Source organism: Salmo salar, chromosome ssa14 (genome assembly GCF_905237065.1).
Source record: "Salmo salar chromosome ssa14, Ssal_v3.1, whole genome shotgun sequence".
Lineage (NCBI taxonomy): Eukaryota > Metazoa > Chordata > Actinopteri > Salmoniformes > Salmonidae > Salmo > Salmo salar.
In genome coordinates, this window is record NC_059455.1 from 72,035,734 (window position 1) to 72,055,530 (window position 19,797).

Consider the following 19,797-nt stretch of genomic DNA (forward strand, 5'->3'; position numbering starts at 1 on the left):
CATTTATCATTTATCATGTTTACCTCCAGTTATTAACTCAGCCTGTACCAGGCTACCAAGGACGGGGTCAATGCTCCCATACAGACTGGTACCCCAACACACAGCCTTGGTTCAGTCTTCGATTACGTGCTAGTTAAGGGGTAAATGCAGACTTAGAATCATAGGATAGCAGCATTAATTTTGGTATTGACAAAGAGTAATATAATTTTAGGAAAACAACACAAGTAGCCTAGATTCTAATCACATAGATAGATATCATTTTATTATCATGATCAATAGCCTACTTTCTTTTTGGCCTTACATGTGTTTTTGAAAATAGGCTATGCAACATAGAAAACATTAATCTTTCCACTCATGTTGCATATCACTCAACATAACTATGTGATGGTCATTGTGACCCTTATTTCAGTTTATTTGAATAGTTCAGTCATGGCTCCACAGATATGTTATCTGGGTCAAAGAATGGAACAGTGAGCTGTTGGTCATTGACATCTATCCATCAGCGATATCTCCTGCTAAATCACAATCATTGACAATAAATGAGGGTTAGAATTAGAAAGATGTTCTACAACTATTACATGTAACATTTTCAATAGGATAATTGCCGATTCAGAGGTGGGGAAATTAGCTATAATGGAATCAGAATCAGAATGTTATCCTTGAGCATACAAATCATGTGTTTGCATGTAAAAATGTCTTTCCATAAATACATTTTAATTAATTAAAATGCACAGTTATAACAGATTAACGAAGAAATAATGTGTAATCGTGAAAGGAAATGAATATACGATAATTCTGGAATAATTCATTACCAATATTTTTGCCATCAATCAAACACTTATTTGTAATCTAGAATATTCGTATTTTCCCCCCGTCAAAATTTGAATGTGCCCATATCCGTTCATGTAACACGATCTAATTGGCTGTTTGGTTGTCATTTAAAAGATTGGCCTCCCATTGCATCAAACTTTCCATTCGCTTAGAAACAAGGCGGTGCTTGTTTCTAGGAAGTAGCACAGCAACGTGACTTTACATTGCTCCCTGTTGTTGCTAGCCTGTCCGTTTCAAATTATATTGTCAAACAAGTTTATTTATATAAGGGTATATATATTAGGACAGAAAATGGGTGACGATGAAAAGTATGACGGGATGTTGCTTGTTATGGCACAACAGCACGAAGGAGGTGTGCAAGAGGTAAATTACAGTTTGATAGCATGCTAGCATTAGTTAGCAAATTGTTCAACAACTGGCTAGCCGGCTAATTAAGTTAGCTATATGGGGGATGGGAAAGTGTCCTGCGTTTGCACCATACATATAGCACCACAAACATGAAACTAATGTTAGTCGCATTTATTAAATATCACACCAGTAGCGTAATCGTTAGCCATAGGCTAGCTATCTGTGTTTAGGCATGTTGTTGTGGTACCGTTAGTAAGCCATAACAAATAGGCTTGTAAATCGTATAAGGCGCAGGTTGGCTATGTATCATCTCTAATGTAATATTTGTTCTTCCAACAGTTAGTAAACACGTTTTTCAGCTTCCTCCGGCGTAAAACAGACTTCTTTACGGGTGGCGAGGCAGGTGCACCAGAGAAGGTGAGTCCAAAATTGGATACCTAACAGAACAAAAATGCATACATCAAGAGATGCAGATTACCTAGTAATAATACCTCTGTCCCCAGCTGGTGAAGGAGTCGTTTGCCCACCACAGCGGTCTTGCCCTGAAGGCCCATAGAGAGAAGGAGAAGAGACAGGAGAAGGAGAAGAGAGAGAAGGCAGAGAGGGCTGCTAAGCTAGCTGAAGAAGAGGAGAAAAAGAAGATTAAGAAAGCAGACGATGAGCCCAAAATCAAAGAACTGACAGACGAAGAGGCAGAGCGACTTCAGTCCGAAATCGACAAGGTAAGAAAAACGTGTGGTCAGTTATGAGTGTTTGATGTGCTATACACATTAGATGTAATGGTTTGTCTTTGTTAGGGCTGACCCCATTTTTAGTCGACTGGTCAATTGTTTGGTCCATAGGCTGTTGGTGGACCGAGATTTCTTTAGTCGAGCAGTAGCAAAAAATATCACCTGTCTGATTCGTGCTCAACTGATCCATTGTGGAGGCCTTGGAGATGGCACAGTCCATCAGTCTAAAACATGTTAAACTGAAATTGTATATGGTTATATTACATAAGAACAATGGTGCAACGCTAATAAAAATGTACAAAATGTACCCCTTTTTCTCCCCAATTTCGTGGTATCCATTTGGTAGTAGTTACTGTCTTGTCTCATCGCTGCAACTCCCGTACGGACTCGGGAGAGGTGAAGGTCGAGAACCATGCGTCCTCCGAAACACAGCTCAACCAAGCCGCACTACTTCTTGACACAGTGAACATCCAACCCGGAAGCCAGCCACACCAATGTGTCGGAGGAAACACTGTACACCTAGCGACCTGGTCAGCGTGCACTGCGCCCGGCCCGCCACAGGAGTCGCTAGTGCGCGATGAGACAAGGATATCCCTGCCGGCCAAACCCTCCCTAACCCGGACGACGCTGGGCCAATTGTGCGTCGCCCTTAAAATAATATTATTTTATAACAAATGCGCGTTTTACCGGTCGCTGTCCACGGTACTGAAACACAGCACTGCGCTGTTGAATTGGTGCCTTTTCCTAGACCATGTTGCTAGGTGCGTAATAGCAAAGTTAACCAGCATATTGGTGTTGAGAACAATGCTGTGGAGAACAGCAGCAGAATGAGGAGAGGAGAAAACAGCCCTTGACTTATTGTCTAAGAAAAGTAAGGTGAGAGGAAACCCCAACTTAATTAGGTCTATAATCAATAGCCTAACTGTTAAATGTGCCTGTTTTTTTTTAAATCATCAATATATCTACAGAAATAAGACAGATCTTGCTTCTGTTGCCTGTTTGAGTGTTTGTTTAATAGCCTACTGATTCCGTGAGCACCAAGCCTCACGCAATTAAACAATTTCACAAATTAGACTGTTTTTAATCTTTGCTTTGCTGTAATTTGAGTTAGAACAGCCTTTCTAGTATTATTTATAATTTTAGTGTTAACACTGTTCTAAATTGTTGGTGAAATTATATTTATAATAATAACCCTCCTTTTTCTTGATCTCATTGTTATTATTATGATAATAAGTAATGTCATTATCATTAGTAGGCTTAATATAACAGCTTTGTATAACCACCATGGAGCTGTAGGCCTAAGAGCACATCCTGTTTAGTCTTAATAGTGTAATTAATTTAGGCCTACTGTATCAATCAATCATTCATTCATGTCATCACACAGCATATGAGTCATTCATGATTTGAAACGCAATCAAGCATTACATTTTTTTAAATACACTGAAGCGAGCATTTAATAATTAGCTTATGCAATAAATAAACTGTTCCATTTCGGAAATTGCATTCATGAATGAATGCAACTGTTTTTAGTCTTTACTGTAATATAGGCTTAACATAAAAATGTTACAGCAGACTCTATGGTACGCTTACTTTATTTAGTGTTTACGTTGTTCCAAATGGTCAGAAAAATGATATTGTAATCTATACAGCACCTGTTTGGCACACATAATATGCATGCAGCACTTGCTCCTTACTGTATTTTTCTTGATCTCTGGGATTTTACACAACTAGTCACATTTATTCCACACATCTGACTTTCCCTTTACCTCGAGCAACCAGTAAACATTCCCCCGTTTCAATTTGATTCGTCACGTCCTCTGCATCCATTTTGCTGTCACGTGTTAGTGTTCAGAGTTTGTTATAACCTATAGCATTATGATATGCTATAGGTCAGGCTCTATTGTACCCTATTCAGACGGGGTTAGTTTTACTGGGGAAGGTCGGGTAATGTAATTATGTGCATGAGCACAAAACACAGACAACTCTTGGTAAAGAACAGACAACTCTTGGTAAACCAATATTTTTTTTAATTGGGGACCGCCCTAGTCTTTGTCTTGATGAAGCTTAATGTCTGTCTTTGTCTTGTCTTCGTTTTTAGCAAAAGAAACAAGAGGAGAAGAAAGAGGCCACAAACACACATGCAGAAACTCCACCCGAGAAAGCTGAGAAGGAAGGGAGAGAGAAGGGAGACAAGGAGGTAAGAGATTCGTTTGGGATGCCTCAGTAGATAAATGAGCTGTAGAGAGACATCACTTTTTCCCCCGCTATCATATAGGTGGGGCATCTCACTTGGGAAATAAACTAGGGGGGGGAAACGTATGCACATAGTTAACAGCACAAGGGTATTTTATGCATGTTGAAGGCAATTGAAGCTAATAACTAACTTTAATTTCTGCTAGACTGATTCCGATGGAGAAGAAGATGAGAAAGACAAGGACAAGATTAAACCTAACGCAGGCAATGGAGCTGACCTGGCCAACTATCGTTGGACACAATCCCTGTCTGAAGTGGACGTGAGTTTATTTCCCTTTTGCCTTTGGTTTTAGTATTTCCTAGTGCATGGATATTAAAGTTGTTTAACTGTAGCATGATTGTTTAACTATGAAGAGGTATTTTGTGCTCTCTGTTCATTTTGCACATTATGCATGGGCAGCTCCTCTATTTCAGAGCGGGTGGTGATTTATCTTTTTGCCCCCAGTCGCTAAGGATTGGTTTAGTATTGGGCTAGATGTAATCTGGGCAGACAAGGTATTCAGGCATTCTGTGTGTTCCCCTTTATCTTGCCACCTAGCTAGTGGTGCCTTCATTCTAATTGGGTGTTCCCCTTTATCCCGCCCCCCAGCTGGTGGTACCTTCATTCTAATTGGGTGTTCCCCTTTATCTTGCCAGCTTGCTGGTGGAGCCTTCATTCTAATTGGGTGTTCCCCTTTATCCCGCCCCCCCAGCTGGTGGTACCTTCATTCTAATTGGGTGTTCCCCTTTATCCTGCCCCCCAGCTGGTGGTGCCTTCATTCTAATTGGGTGTTCCCCTTTATCTTGCCAGCTTGCTGGTAGTGCCTTCATTCTAATTGGGTGTTCCCCTTTATCCCGCCCTCCAGCTGGTGGTGCCTTTTGATGTGAAGTTCCGCATGAAGGGGAAGGATGTGGTGGTGGACATCCAGCGTGGTATGCTGAAGGTGGGTCTGAAGGGCCATCCTCCTGTGATCGATGGACAGCTCTACAGCCACGTCAAGGTGGAGGAGAGCTCCTGGCTCATTGAGGACGGCAAGGTGGTCACCATTCACCTGGAGAAGGTACTGCTTTTATTTCTCTTGTATTACAAGGGGTTTCATTGAGATTAAACATCTCTTTCACTCTGAAACCTTTTAAGTCACTAAATCATGCCTTGCATCTGTTTCAGATCAACAAGATGGAGTGGTGGAATAAGATGGTCACCACGGATCCAGAACTCAATACAAAGAAGATCTGTCCGGAGAACTCTAAGGTAACCAACGCCAAGCTACTGATGCAAGGCTCACTGCAAGAGAACATGTGATTATTCTCCTTTATTTAAAGATAAAAGGGTAATTTATCTCCCATTTACTAAAGCTCTTTCCCTTACTCTCCCTCTCTCTCTCCATCTCTATATTCCTCCCTCTCTCTCCATCTCTATATTCCTCCCTCTCTCTCCATTTCTCTATATTCCTCCCTCTCTCTCCATTTCTCTATATTCCTCCCTCTCTCTACATTTCTCTATATTCCTCCCTCTCTCTACATTTCTCTATATTCCTCCCTCTCTCTACATTTCTCTATATTCCTCCCTCTCTCTACATTTCTCTATATTCCTCCCTCTCTCTACATTTCTCTATATTCCTCCCTCTCTCTCTACATTTCTCTATATTCCTCCCTCTCTCTCTACATTTCTCTATATTCCTCCCTCTCTCTACATTTCTCTATATTCCTCCCTCTCACTACATTTCTCTATATTCCTCCCTCTCTCTACATTTCTCTATATTCCTCCCTCTCTCTACATTTCTCTATATTCCTCCCTCTCACTACATTTCTCTATATTCCTCCCTCTCTCTCTCCATCTCTATATTCCTCCCTCTCTCTACATTTCTCTATATTCCTCCCTCTCTCTACATTTCTCTATATTCCTATCGCTCATCTTCCATCTCTCTATATTCCTATCGCTCATCTTCCATCTCTCTATATTCCTCCCTCTCACCCTCTATCTCTCCCTCTCCCTCTTCCTGCTGTCTCAGCTGTCAGATCTGGATGGGGAGACCCGTGGTATGGTGGAGAAGATGATGTACGACCAGAGACAGAAGTCCATGGGTCTACCCACCTCCGAAGAGCAGAAGAAACAAGACATCCTCAAAAAGTAGCTTTCAGCACATTGCTTATAGCACCATTGGCATGTCCATCATGACATAGTTTAAGTAGTGCAGTACCTTTCTTCACATTGAGCTCCCGAGTGGGGCAGCGGTCTAAGGCACTGCATCTCGGTGCAAGAGGCATCACTACAGTCCCTGGTTCGAATCCAGGCTGAATCACATCCGGCTGTGATTGGGAGTTCCCCTTTATCCCGCCCAGTGTCGTCCGGGTTTGGCCGGGGTAGGCCATCATTGTAAATAAGGAATTTGTTCTTAACTGACTTGCCTAGTTATATAAAGGTTAAATAAAAACATAGACAGTGAAACGTTTGACCCCATCCCAATAATCACTGGGACTTAACTACTGACAGAATTGAACATTAGAAAAGTACTTCATATTACATACCTACTGACAAGAAAATGTTCTGTTTGCTTTCTATAGGTTTACTTGGTGCTTTTCTTTTTATTGTCAAACATGTTCCAATATACTGGATAGTTTAACAGAGCCATAGAAACGAGGAAACAGGAAAAGGTGAATGTAAAAGCGGCTGCCTCCTACTGTTTTCTGTCAAGGTCAGGTCACACGATCATTGCAGCCATAAACAGATAGTGAGATGTCTGTACCAGCTTCCCAACTGAGTCCGGGACTAGAGCTGACCTCACTTCTTGTTCCTCGACCATCATAATGCCCCATGTCACCCACTGCACTCCTCTTCAGCAGGTGGATTATGCAGTGTGTTTTTTGAGAAGTGCATATGTTATCCCTATTCAAAGTCAGGACCCACGCTGACCTTGGCCGGTCAGTCAGTCTCAATGTGCATGTCTCCCGCGGTTGAGCTTTTTGTTATGAGCAGGTGGATTGCATAGTTTGTGCCCTGTTTTTTACATTTTTATTGAAGAACAAAGTTATATGCATTTTACATACTGCGTGGTCTTGTGAATATGCTCTGTATTTGACAGATTGCATGACCAGACAATGACCATGTCCTTATTTCCTAGTGACGTGACTTGGGCAATGTGAGGTGCATTAGTGATAGTTGGCAAATACTGCCTGAATGATCTCTGTATGACTCACTAGACTAGTATAGGTAGAAGGACCATTACACAGTGATAAGGGGTGTGTACGGGATAGAGGGAAGGAGCCGTAACCATTGGAGATGGATGCACAGGACGTTCTCTTATCACTGGAGGTTATTAACCCCTTCTAGTCCCAGTCACGAGCAAGGCCAGCGGTAGGTTACCCTTGTTCACCTGTGGCTTACTAGAAACCCTATTTAAGGGAAGGAGCCGTCGGAAATGGCTGTAGAGGACAGTCTCTTATCAGAGTTCATGTTATTAAGCCCTTCTACCCCCTGTCCTGGTCATGACGAGGCGAGGCCAATGATAGGTTGGCTGGTTATATGTGTGATGTCATTCTGCCACGCCTCACACTTCCTCTATAGTTTATGAAAGTGTCCTATTCAAAAGATCTAGTACACTTACTATGGTTAGACTTCTGTTCATTACTGTGTGACACAATAGAGGGAATCCAAATCCTTTATAAATGGGTGTTAGTCTGTGGTTACTTTGTAGGTGTTTTTGGCCATATCGGTATCGGGCGATTAAAAGCCTTAAAATATATCTGCATCGGCCTGTTGTGGAGGTGAGAAAACGAAGGAAAAGGTCAATATTGCAAAGAAAATACTGACCTATCGGTATCACACAAAATGTCCACATCGGTGCATCTGTAACCGGCTTCACTGTGCTGCTACCAGCTTGGTTTCCTCCACTGTCCCTTTACTGGGTTCAATGCTGGGATGAGTTTATCCAGTGTAATCTGACTATTAAACATGGCTAGTCTTGCAGACGCCTATGGTCGTTGTCATTGCCAAACCCTTGTAGCCTGGGACCAGGCTACTCTCTCACTGTTCTGACTCTATGTGACACCCCCCCCCCCCCCCCTCTGTCATTGTGTTCCAGGTTCATGTCGCAGCACCCAGAGATGGACTTCTCTAAAGCCAAGTTCAGCTAAGACTCACTGTGGTTCCCCAGCCAACCCTCCATACCCCTCTGCACTCTTACTCTGCCCAGGAAAACGATGGCTAGGAATCCTCATCAAAACAAACCTCCAGCGCCTCTGTCTTCATCACCCTTTCTCTTTCTTTCTTCATCACTTTCTCTCTATTTCTGTCTCTTCCCATTTCTGTAGTCCTAAAGTGCTGGGTTCTTGTTAGTCTCATTCCTGTGACTGACAGAAACTTGACGACTGTAGTAACTCCCATCTTTGTTGTGTTGCATGTGTTACTGTGTTCTGAATGTTTTAAAGAAATGTTTGGAGTTTTTTCTTTTAAAATAAATTAATTCAAACCACATTCATTGAAATCTGGCATCATCGGTACTTTATTGTAAGAGAAAAATAACTGAAATACCATGTGAGATTAGCTACCATGCAGATTAGTCATTTAGTTCATTGTGAAATGTAACGAGCTTTCAGAGACGCTGCGAGAGGCAGCAAATGTCAATAAAAAAAAAATAGTTCTCATGTTTTTATTACCCATGAATTGAAAGTGTTCAATCGTAAAACGTAGTTGAAGGCCAGGTTAACAGGTAGTCGTATTGAATTTGGAGGACATCCAAGCCTCAGGTCCAAGGGCTCCCAACTGACTGATATATTCAGTGTGTTTGAAATGAAACTTGTAGGTGTTGAGTGACCATGTGTTGCTATTATGTTACGTGTCCTGCCTTTGAGACTAGAGGTTTGTATGGATCTCTTATGAATTGCTTTAAATATGATCTGATATAGAAAAAGGTATATAGAGTAAGGAGCATGTGCTAGAGCAAGCAGACAACGTCCGTTTGTACAGAGTAGATGACATCGATATTTGTAGTTCATAGGTTGGGAATGGTTGAGTCAATATTACCAGGTTACTAGATGAGGTTGTCATGGTAGATCAAGAACCTGACATCGTGAAGCGATTTTTCAAATAAATGTCAAGGGTATACTAAATGCACAAATATGATTAAAAGTCCTGGTTTTGAAATTATTTTAGATATTCCATTAAAAATCTGCTGTTTCCAGCTACAATAGTCATTTACAACATTAACAATGTCTACACTGTATTTCTGATCAATTTGATATTATTTTAATGGACAAAAAATGTGCTTTTCTTTCAAAAACAAGGACATTTCTAAGTGACCCCAAACTTTTGAACAGTAGTGTATATAGGTAGTATGTCAAACCAAAAATGATGGATTTGTAAAGGAATATAGTATCATTAAGAGGAGTCAGTAACCTATAAAGGGTCACCTGGAATGAGATCATCACCACAGCAAAAACAGACACTGTGCAATAAGGAGGCCTGCTGGGGCGGAGGCAAAGCGTCTCAGTAGGATTGCAGATCTTGGATCTGTTATGCCTTTTAGATCATAAGGATTAGATCAGCACTCCTACTCTGAGACATTTTGAATACATACTCTGGACCTCAACCAGCCTCCAGCCTCTCTGGCTCCCCCTGCAACAATAGGTCAGATGATGATTCCAGCCTGGCTCTATTGTCAGGGTCTGCATGGGGCCGTGGGTAAAACAGCCCAACTCACTGAGGGGGTCTGTTGCCGGCCGCTCTCCCCTTCTCAGACTGGAGGAACAACAACCAGCCTTTACTGCATTCCCACGCCAGCAGCAGCAGCACTTCTCAGAGAGAGACAGAGAGATAGAATCATAGAGGTATTATAGCTGGAATTATAACCACCCTGGATGGTATAATGACAGACTGTTTCACCTCATGTTGACAAGTGACATTCAATAGTGAGGGGGAACCACCTACTCCTGTAAATGGAGTGGCAGGGCAGGACAGGACAGGGCTACTGTTGGGCTGAAAACAGAATCTGGCGCATTTAACCATGCAAACACTCCTAAACACATGTAATTCTGTGATCCAGACATGTCATGCATTATATCTGTGGGTAATACTAAGGTCGTTCACAGGTTTACAGGATTGAGGGCTGCCACAGGAGACTCAGGTGTATTTGCCCACCCAGTGGGATATATGGGGATCCTGGGGGATCCGACCAGGTGTGAGCGAGAGAGGACATGTTTGATTGGTGTTTGCATGTGTCCCAGGATGTGTCCATGCATCAGGTTTGATGGGATTAACTGGAGAGGTTACACATCCTTCTCTCCAAATAGATTCATTCTGCTCTCGCTGCATTTCTCCCCTTCTCACTTCAGAAGTTCAAAGTGTGGGATAAGGGGCAGGGGAAGGGGATGGTGGGGTGGAGTATGGGGTGAGTTGTGTGTGTGAGGGGGGGTGGGGGTGTTTTTCCTTCATGTGCTTTGCCACAGCTGGGATTCACTATATAGTCAACTTTTCTGGTTTTGAACACCATCCATGCCTTATAATGTGGATGACCAATATATCTATATTTTCTTGAAAGTATCTTTCCTTCTCTCTCTCAGTGAAACACTATGAACTCTCTCCATAATGGTCTCTGTAACTCTGCTGGTAGACCTCTCTACACTAGCCTTCTCTCCATCCAGGTCAGAGGACAGACTGGTCAGAGGTCAGAGTGATCGGTCACAGTGTCCCTTCAGTCAGTCAGGATTTGAAACTGTTCTCTGTGTACAGCTCAGTTACGCTAAACTCCTCAGAAGACATCAAGTCTTACATAATGAACTCTAACCCCTCTTTCATCAATAGACAGACCTGACTTTCTCAGGTCAATGTGCTTTACAAGTTAGTCCTACTTCTCATCCCAAAACAGACAAATGCTTGTACATTATACAGTTTGATTTATTTATAATCTTTAATAACTGGTCTCCATGATTTTGAAATGCTTTAAAGATTACATAACCAACCCTTAGATTTCCAACCGATAAACGGACGAGAGAAGGAAAAAGTGAGAAAAGAGAGAGAGAGCTGCACTCCACCAAGATGAAGGGAGACCAGAAGAAAAGGGTAAATTACTGTTCCTTTCTTATGGAAATAGTAATGAAGTGGTGAGGGGCCCTGGAACAATAGGGGCCACAGGCAGCTTGAGCGTCACCGTGTAAACTGCTTCCTGTTAGGGACCATTTAAGCCCTTTAACTTTTACTGACTAACACGCCGACTACAAAGAGAGGGCCTCCCCATCAAAGACACACAGGAGCTGGTAGGGGCCTCTGAGGTCCGTTCAGTCCAGACAGACAGACCTTTCCCAGGCCTGACCTGACTGACTCACTGACATCTATCAATAAACTTTCTGAATCTAAATCAAATGATGTGGCAGTGCCTCTTTCTTTTGTGTTCTGATTGTATTTTTTATGACACACAAATCCTTAAGGATGATTCTGCTATGAAGCATCTACCCTCTTGTGAATATTTATCATTGCTATATAAAGCTGTTGTAATACCCAGCACATCTGGGTAATAGTGACACAGCATCTGGTTGATTGTATTTTTCCATTTGTTTATTTTATTATAAGAGGCCTATACAGATTCACTGCTCACTCACGAGTGTGGGTGAGTACATGGATAGGCCCCAATCCACTGTTGCCAAGTACCAGTTAGCATTTTCTGTCCAGAATTGCTGGATAGAGTGAATAATCGTTCTGGACAATCTATTTAGCTCAGTACTGCTGTGTGTCTTTATTTGTGTGTATACAATGCAACACGTAAAGTCCTGGGTGATAGTAACGTAGAGTTGTATGGCCGTTATATACAAGCAAACCACCTATAATCTCAGCAAAACTGAGTAACTGGCCAATAGGGGCAGTGTTGCAATCCTGATCGATTCCCTGATTCGAAGTGACTGTCTTGCCCCTGCATTGACCAGACAGTAGGGGGAGCTCTAGCAGGTGTAGCCTAAGGAAGGGGATTGATTTAGAGAAGACTCCTGCTGTGGTACAAACCTGAAGGGGGGGGGTCTATCTATTATCCTTTAATGAGACCCTTTGATCTGGGTCTGCGTTAAGTGTTTGTACACCTGGGCTGCAGCACTCGCCTTGGATTGGTTGTCTATTCCTGCAGCTGGTTGTAGAGAATGGGGGAGATGGGTGTAGACTGGGAGGGGAGATGGGTGTAGACTGGGAGGGGAGGGGGGGCCCTGCCTGCCTGCGTGCCTGCGTGCCTGCCTGCCTGCCTGCGTGCCTGCCTGCCTGCCTGCCTGCCTGCCTGCCTGCGTGCCTGCCTGCCTGCGTGCCTGCCTGCCTGCGTGCCTGCGTTCTCCAGGTAGCACTTCTCAGTGAGTTGCTGCTGTTGCTGGCGTGGGAATGCAGTAAAATGCCCCCAGCTCCGGCCCAACCCCTTTGTTTACCCCATTTTATAGTCTGCTGGCCTACAGCTTCTGGTAAACCCCCTCAGACTGGCCAGACAGACAAGACGCTGGGCTGGTGCCCTGGCTGGCTCGTGTCCTGGCTTTGGTTCTGGCTACCCAGAGAGGGGCTCCTTCCTACGTGGAAAACCTTGGACACATATAGGGAAGCTGATCAGTCAAAAAAGGAGCACTTCTGCAGGGCATTGCCTGTTCCAGCACTTTCTCTTTTAACAAAGATTAGTTAAAGATTCCATTCAACTACTCAGCAACAGACTATCTTAAACCATCTCCCCTATGTGTCCCAGGATGAACACCAGAAAACCATACAAATAAATGGTGTTGTTAGTCGGTTGTATGCCAGTGGTGACAAGGGCGTCTTAATAGATTAACAAGAAATCCCAATAGCTCATAGAACATTCATCAGTAGCTGACACTGTATCGTGTGAACATGTCATTTTGCATTTATGAAGAGGAAGTGATGCAACAGGAAGAGAGTGCTCAGTGATGTGTCTGCTCTGTGGGCTCACGTCCCATCACTCTTCTGGGTAAATAACGTCTTCAGGGGTCCTGATATCTGCTACCATTAATACATGCATGGTGGTGGTTACCACATTTTAATGTTTGTCAGAACTGTCTGTCTGTGTGTCTGTGCTTCTGTCCTTTTGATCTCTCTGCATCAACTCTCTCTCTACTCCCATACCTAACCCTGCCAGCTCATATCCTTCCTTCCTTACCGACAGTATGTAACCCAGCCACCTCATATCAAGAGTGGAAAGGGTTTTGGGTTCTTAGAAAATGCAGTCAGGAAATACAAACTATGACTTTCCCACACATGACCAATAATTGTGTGTGTGTGTGTGTGTGTGTGTGTGTGTGTGTGTGTGTGTGTGTGTGTGTGTGTGTGTGTGTGTGTGTGTGTGTGTGTGTGTGTGTGTGTGTGTGTGTGTGTGTGTGTGTGTGTGTGTGTGTGTGAGAGAGAGAGAGAGATGGCACAGCTAGGGGCTTGACTGAGCAGGTTTAACTGTGTTTTCTCACACGCTAGTGTCTGCTGACCTCAGCTGCTCATACAGTGCATTCGGGAAGTATTCAGACCCCTTAACTTTTCCCACATTTTGTTATGTTATAGCCTTACAAAGTAAAAATAACAACGTTAAAACTGGTTTTTACACATATGTAAATATCACATTTATTTAAGTATTCAGACCCTTTACTCAGTACTTTGTTGAAGCACCTTGGGCAGTGATTACAGTCTTGAGTCTTCTTGGGTATGACACTACAAGCTTGGCACACCTGTATTCGGGTGGCAGGTAGGCTAGTGGTTAGAGTGTTGGGCCAGTAACCAAAAGGTTGCTAGATCAAATCCCCAAGCTGACAAGGTAAAAATGAACAAGGCAGTTAACCTACTGTTCCTAGGCTGTCATTGTAAATAAGAATTTGTTCTTAACTCACTTCCCTAGTTAAATAAATATAACATTTGGAGAGTTTTCCCCATTCTTCTCTGCAGATCCTCTTATGCACAGCTATTTTCAGGTCTCTCCATAGATGTTCGATCGGGCTCTGGCTTGGCCACTCAAGGACATTCAGAAACTTGTCCCGAAGCCACTCCTGCGTTGTCTTGGCTGTATGCTTAGGGTCGCTGTCCTGTTGGAAGGTGAATCTTTGCCCCAGTCTGAGGTCCTGAGCGATCTAGAGCAGGTTTTCATCAAGGATCTCTCTGTACATTGCTCCGTTCATCTTTCCCTCGATCCTGACTAGTCTCCCAGTCTTTGCCGTTGAAAAACATCATGCTTAACCGTAAGGATGCTGCCAGGTTTCCTCCAGACATGACGCTTAGCATTCAGGCCAAAGAGTTTAATCTTGGTTTCATCAGATCAGAGAATCTTGGTTCTCATGGTCAGAGTCCTTTAGGTGCCTTTTGGCAAACTCCAAGCAGGTTGTCATGGGCCTTTTACTGAGGAGTGGCTTCTGTCCTGCACTCTGGAGGAACAATTCCGGACAATTCCTTCAACCTCATGGCTTGGTTTTTGCTCTGACATCCACTGTGTAGGACCTTAAATAGACAGGTGTGTGCCTTTCTAAATCATGTCCAATCAATTTAATATACCACAGGTGGACTCCAATCAAGTTGTAGAAACATCTCAAGGATGATCAATGGAAACAGGATGCACCTGAACTCAGTTTTGAGTGTCATTGCAAAGGTTCTGAATACTTATGTAAATAAGGTATTTCTGTTTTTTATTTTTTGTAAATTTGCAAAAAATTCTAAAAACCTTTTTTTGATTTGTTATTATGAGGTATTGTGTGTAGAAAATGTTTTATTTGCTTCCATTTTAGAATAAGGCTGTAACGTAACAAAATGTGGAAAAAGGGAAGGGATCTGAATACTTTCCGAATGCACTGTATTTACACCAGGCAACACCAAACCCACTGAAACAGACTGAAAACAGGTGCTCGTATTTACACCAGGCAACACCAAACCAACAGACTGAAAACAGACGCTCGTATTTACACCAGTCAACACCAAACCCACTGAAACAGACTGAAAACAAATGCTCGTATTCACACCAGGCAACACCAGAGAGAGAGAGAGAGAGAGAGAGAGAGAGAGCGAGAAAGAGAGAGAGAGAGACAGACAGACAGACAGACAGACAGACAGACAGACAGACAGACAGACAGACAGACAGACAGACAGACAGACAGACAGACAGACAGACAGACAGACAGACAGACAGACAGACAGACAGACAGACAGACAGACAGACAGACAGACAGACAGACAGACAGACAGGTTTGAGGGGACTAAATGGCTTGATGATATAGCCTCAGTAGAACAAGGATTTTCCTTAATCATATACCTGTAATTATTGTACTTTTTCCATCTGAGCTAGTATACAGGCCTGTGAGAATATAGAAGCTATCAAAATATCATGAGACGTTCACTCTCACATTCCAGCAGTGAACTACTTTAATGGTATTCAGGTCCCAAACTAGTTCCAGTGGCACCGGAGGAAAAAGTTTGTCTGGAGCCCTACTATACTTAAAAAACATTAGTCTATTTATATATCAAACACTTCTTGGTTAAACATGAGATGAAAACATCTAATGAAACAGCAGTGTATTGCTAGGCTACCTGACATTACAACAAGTAGTAAATCAGGCATATTGTCACCCTGGGTACCTGACCTGCTGATCCGGACACCTTCTAGGTTAGAGGAACCAGAGATACACTAAGACTGTGCCCCTGGCGGTATCCACTTCATAAGTCAACATCTAAATCATCAATCCAAAGCCACAATCTGTGAAACTGTGTTTCAGCACAATGGACAGAAGGGATGGACAGTAGTCCTAGAAAGGTCATTGTTACTGTAAATATTGTATAAAGACACATCAATGTATCTGTAAGTGCCATAATACTACAGAGTTGTGGGTACATTGTGTTGCATAAGAGACATCTCAAACACATTTCTGTGTGTGTCAACTCTGTAATATTATGACACTTACCTTCAGATTTCAGACTCAGTGGTCCTCTTATCTCATTTCATATAGTATATCTGCTGTGACCACAGACTTTATTTTCCCATTTTTGTGTTTCATCCTCCTCTCTTTGTCTGTTTCAGGATATAAGGTAACAGATATAACAGTACTGTAATAACATGAAAGAACATGAAACGTCTACTACAGTATCCTACTACAGTATCCTACTACAGTATCCTACTACAGTATCCCCAGTCAGAAGCAGCCACTATACAGAGAAAGTTCATCATCTGCCGTGTCAAAGCTGAACCTGACTTGAGCTGGTATTAGCTGAGCTGGTATTAGTTGAGCTGGTATTAGTTGAGCTGGTATTAGTTGAGCTGGTATTAGCTGAGCTGGTATTAGTTGAGCTGGTATTAGTTGAGCTGGTATTAGTTGAGCTGGTATTAGTTGAGCTGGCATTAGCTGAGCTGGTATTAGCTGAGCTGGTATTAGCTGAGCTGGTATTAGTTGAGCTGGTATTAGCTGAGCTGTATTAGTTGAGCTGGTATTAGCTGAGCTGGTATTACTTGAGCTGGTATTAGCTGAGCTGGTATTAGCTGAGCTGGCATTAGCTGAGCTGATATTAGTTGAGCTGGCATTAGTTGAGCTGGTATTAGCTGAGCTGGTATTAGCTGAGCTGGTATTAGCTGAGCTGGCATTAGTTGAGCTGGCATTAGTTGAGCTGGCATTAGTTGAGCTGGTATTAGTTGAGCTGGTATTAGTTGAGCTGGTATTAGCTGAGCTGGCATTAGTTGAGCTGGTATTAGTTGAGCTGGCATTAGTTGAGCTGGCAATAGTTGAGCTGGCATTAGTTAAGCTGCCATTAGTTGAGCTGGCATTAGTTGAGCTGGCATTAGCTGAGCTGGCATTAGTTGAGCTGGCATTAGTTGAGCTGGCATTAGCTGAGCTGGTATTAGTTGAACTGGTATTAGTTGAGCTGGCATTAGTTGAGCTGGCATTAGTTGAGCTGGCATTAGTTGAGCTGGTATTAGTTGAGCTGGTATTAGTTGAGCTGGTATTAGCTGAGCTGGCATTAGCTGAGCTGGCATTAGTTGAGCTGGCATTAGTTGAGCTGGCATTAACTGAGCTGGTATTAGCTGAGCTGGCATTAGTTGAGCTGGCATTAGTTGAGCTGGCATTAGTTGAGCTGGCATTAGTTGAGCTGGCATTAGCTGAGCTGGCATTAGTTGAGCTGGCATTAGTTGAGCTGGCATTAGCTGAGCTGGTATTAGCTGAGCTGGTATTAGTTGAGCTGGCATTAGTTGAGCTGGCATTAGTTGAGCTGGCATTAGTTGAGCTGGCATTAGTTGAGCTGGCATTAGCTGAGCTGGCATTAGTTGAGCTGGCATTAGTTGAGCTGGCATTAGTTGAGCTGGTATTAGCATCCCAAAGGTCCCAGGGTCTCCTCTATGGCGCCTCCACCTCCACAAGGATTCTAGAGGGTTTGGGGGGGGGGCTTGGAATAAGGGGGGCAGAGGGGGCAATTACTGTCCCGACTAATTATTTTTTATCCCTTTCAAAGGCCTTAGTGATTAGAAAAGGAAAGTGTACATTTCCTGAACTTGTAACGGAACCGCAAAAGTGACAGACGCATCTTTGGGCTCAATCCACATCAGAGAGGGGAGGGGGGAGGGGGTAAGGGACAGGGACAGGGGTAGGAGGAGGGTTACGCTTTGGGTTTGGGTTTGGGTTTGGGAAGTAGCTATTGGTGTGTTTCACTCAGGTACTATCTGTCCCTATGGACAACAACACCTTTGCTTATTCACACAGAGCCACAGTTACGCCAGCCACTAATAAAGTACCATTAAAATACAGTACAACGACCGCAATAGAAACCCAACACTCGCTCCACTCAAACCCACCTTGAATTATCGGTGATAAACAAAATAGGAAAACACAGACAGATAGTTTTATGGTGGAGCTTGAAGAGGCTGGTGAAATGACAGGGGCATGGGAAGTAGCATGTTCTTTCATGTTATTACAGTACTGTTATATCTGTTACCTTATATCCTGAAACAGACAAAGAGAGGAGGATGAAACACAAAAATGGGAAAATAAAGTCTGTGGTCACAGCAGATATACTATATGAGATGCGATAAGCAGACCACTGAGTCTGAAATCTGTGATAAAGGATAGATGGATTCAATGGTGTTTACACTAACTTATAGTGAAGTGTGTTCAAATAGAAAATAATGCTGAGGATATTAGACGTTAATGTGCATAGGACACAAGAGACTCAAATTTAAGGGTGTGCGTGTGTGTGTGCGTGAGTGTGCGCACGCGTGTGTGTGTGTGTGTGTGTGTGTGTGTGTGTGTGTGTGTGTGTGTGTGTGTGTGTGTGTGTGTGTGTGTGTGTGTGTGTGTGTGTGTGTGCATGTGTCTAGTGAGTTGTTTCTTCTTTCTCAGGGCTGACTCATCCTCGTCTCTGTATTTACTTATTTAGGCCAGCGAAGACGAAGACGAAGTCCACTGGAAAATATGCTTGGCCTTATAACTGTCCCTTTGTGAAGCACCAGGCCTCTGTAATATTTCTCACCTAGGTGAGAGTGTGTTGATGTCTGAGGAGACTGGATGGTTTAACCCTCACGTCACCAACAGACCAGGCCAAAGAGATTATGGGAAACGAAATTTGACAAATAACATTGAGGTACACATAACAAATTAAGGAATTACATTAATCTTATTTTCAGATGTATTATTGGTTGAGTAGAACAGCACTCATACAGTATAACTCAACACCAAGTTGTTATTTAAATACATAGGCCTAGAACCAAAAATAAGTAAAAACGTGTTTTCAAAATCTTTGCTAATGTATTGAAAATGAAATACAGAAATATATCATTTATATAAGTATTCACACCACTGAGTTAATACTTTGTTTTGACACCTGGATTGTGCAACATTTGCCCATTATTCTTTTCAAAATTCTTCAAGTTCTGTCAAATTGGTTGTTGATCATTGCAAGACAACCATTTTCAGGTCTTGCCATAGATTTTCAAGCAGATTTAAGTCAAAACTGTAAGCAACTCCAGTGTAGATTTGGCCTAGTGTTTCAGGTTATTGTCCTACTGAAAGGTGAAATCATCCCCCAGTGTCTGGTGGAAAGCATACTGAACCAGGTTTTCTTCTAGGATTGTGCCTGTGCTTAGCTCCATTCCATGTATTTTTTTATCCTGAAAAACTCCCCGGTTCTTAACGATTACAAGCATACCCATAACATGCTACAGCCAACAATATTTTTGAAAATATTACTTTTGTGTCTTGTTGCAAACAGGGTGCAGGTTTTGGAATATTTTCTATTCTGTAGAGGCTTCCTTATTTTACCTAAAATAAAAATAATAAAAAATGATTTATCTGTCAATTAGGTTAGTATTGTGGAGTAGCTACAATGTTGCTGATCCATCATAAGTTTTCTCCTATCACACCCATTGAACTCTGTAATTGTTTTAAAGTCACCATTGGCCTCATGGTGATATCCCTGAGTGGTTTCCTTCCTCCCTGCCAACTAAATTAGAAAGGATGCCTGTATCTTTGTAGTAACTGGGTGTAATGATACACCAACCAAAGTGCAATTAATAACTACACCATGCTCAATGGGATATTCAACGTCTGCTTTAAAAAAAATAAACTTCTACCCATCTACCAATAGGTGCCCTTCTTTGCGAGGCATTGGAAAACATCCCTGGTCTTTGTGGTTGAAACTGTGCACTGCTGGACTGAGGGACCTTACAGATAATTCTATGTG

General features: G+C 42.6%; 1 protein-coding gene across 1 annotated transcript; it reads left to right on the forward strand.

The window, feature by feature from the left end:
* Window positions 1-1,016: 1,016 nt before the first annotated feature.
* On the forward strand, window positions 1,017-8,786 carry nudc (nuclear distribution gene C homolog). Its single transcript, NM_001146614.2, is given in 9 exon segments — window positions 1,017-1,194; window positions 1,519-1,596; window positions 1,683-1,901; window positions 4,009-4,107; window positions 4,310-4,423; window positions 5,009-5,203; window positions 5,311-5,394; window positions 6,155-6,273; window positions 8,225-8,786. Coding segments are annotated over 9 exon segments (1,032 nt in total). The 5' UTR covers window positions 1,017-1,122; the 3' UTR covers window positions 8,277-8,786.
* The last annotated feature ends 11,011 nt before the right edge of the window (window positions 8,787-19,797 follow it).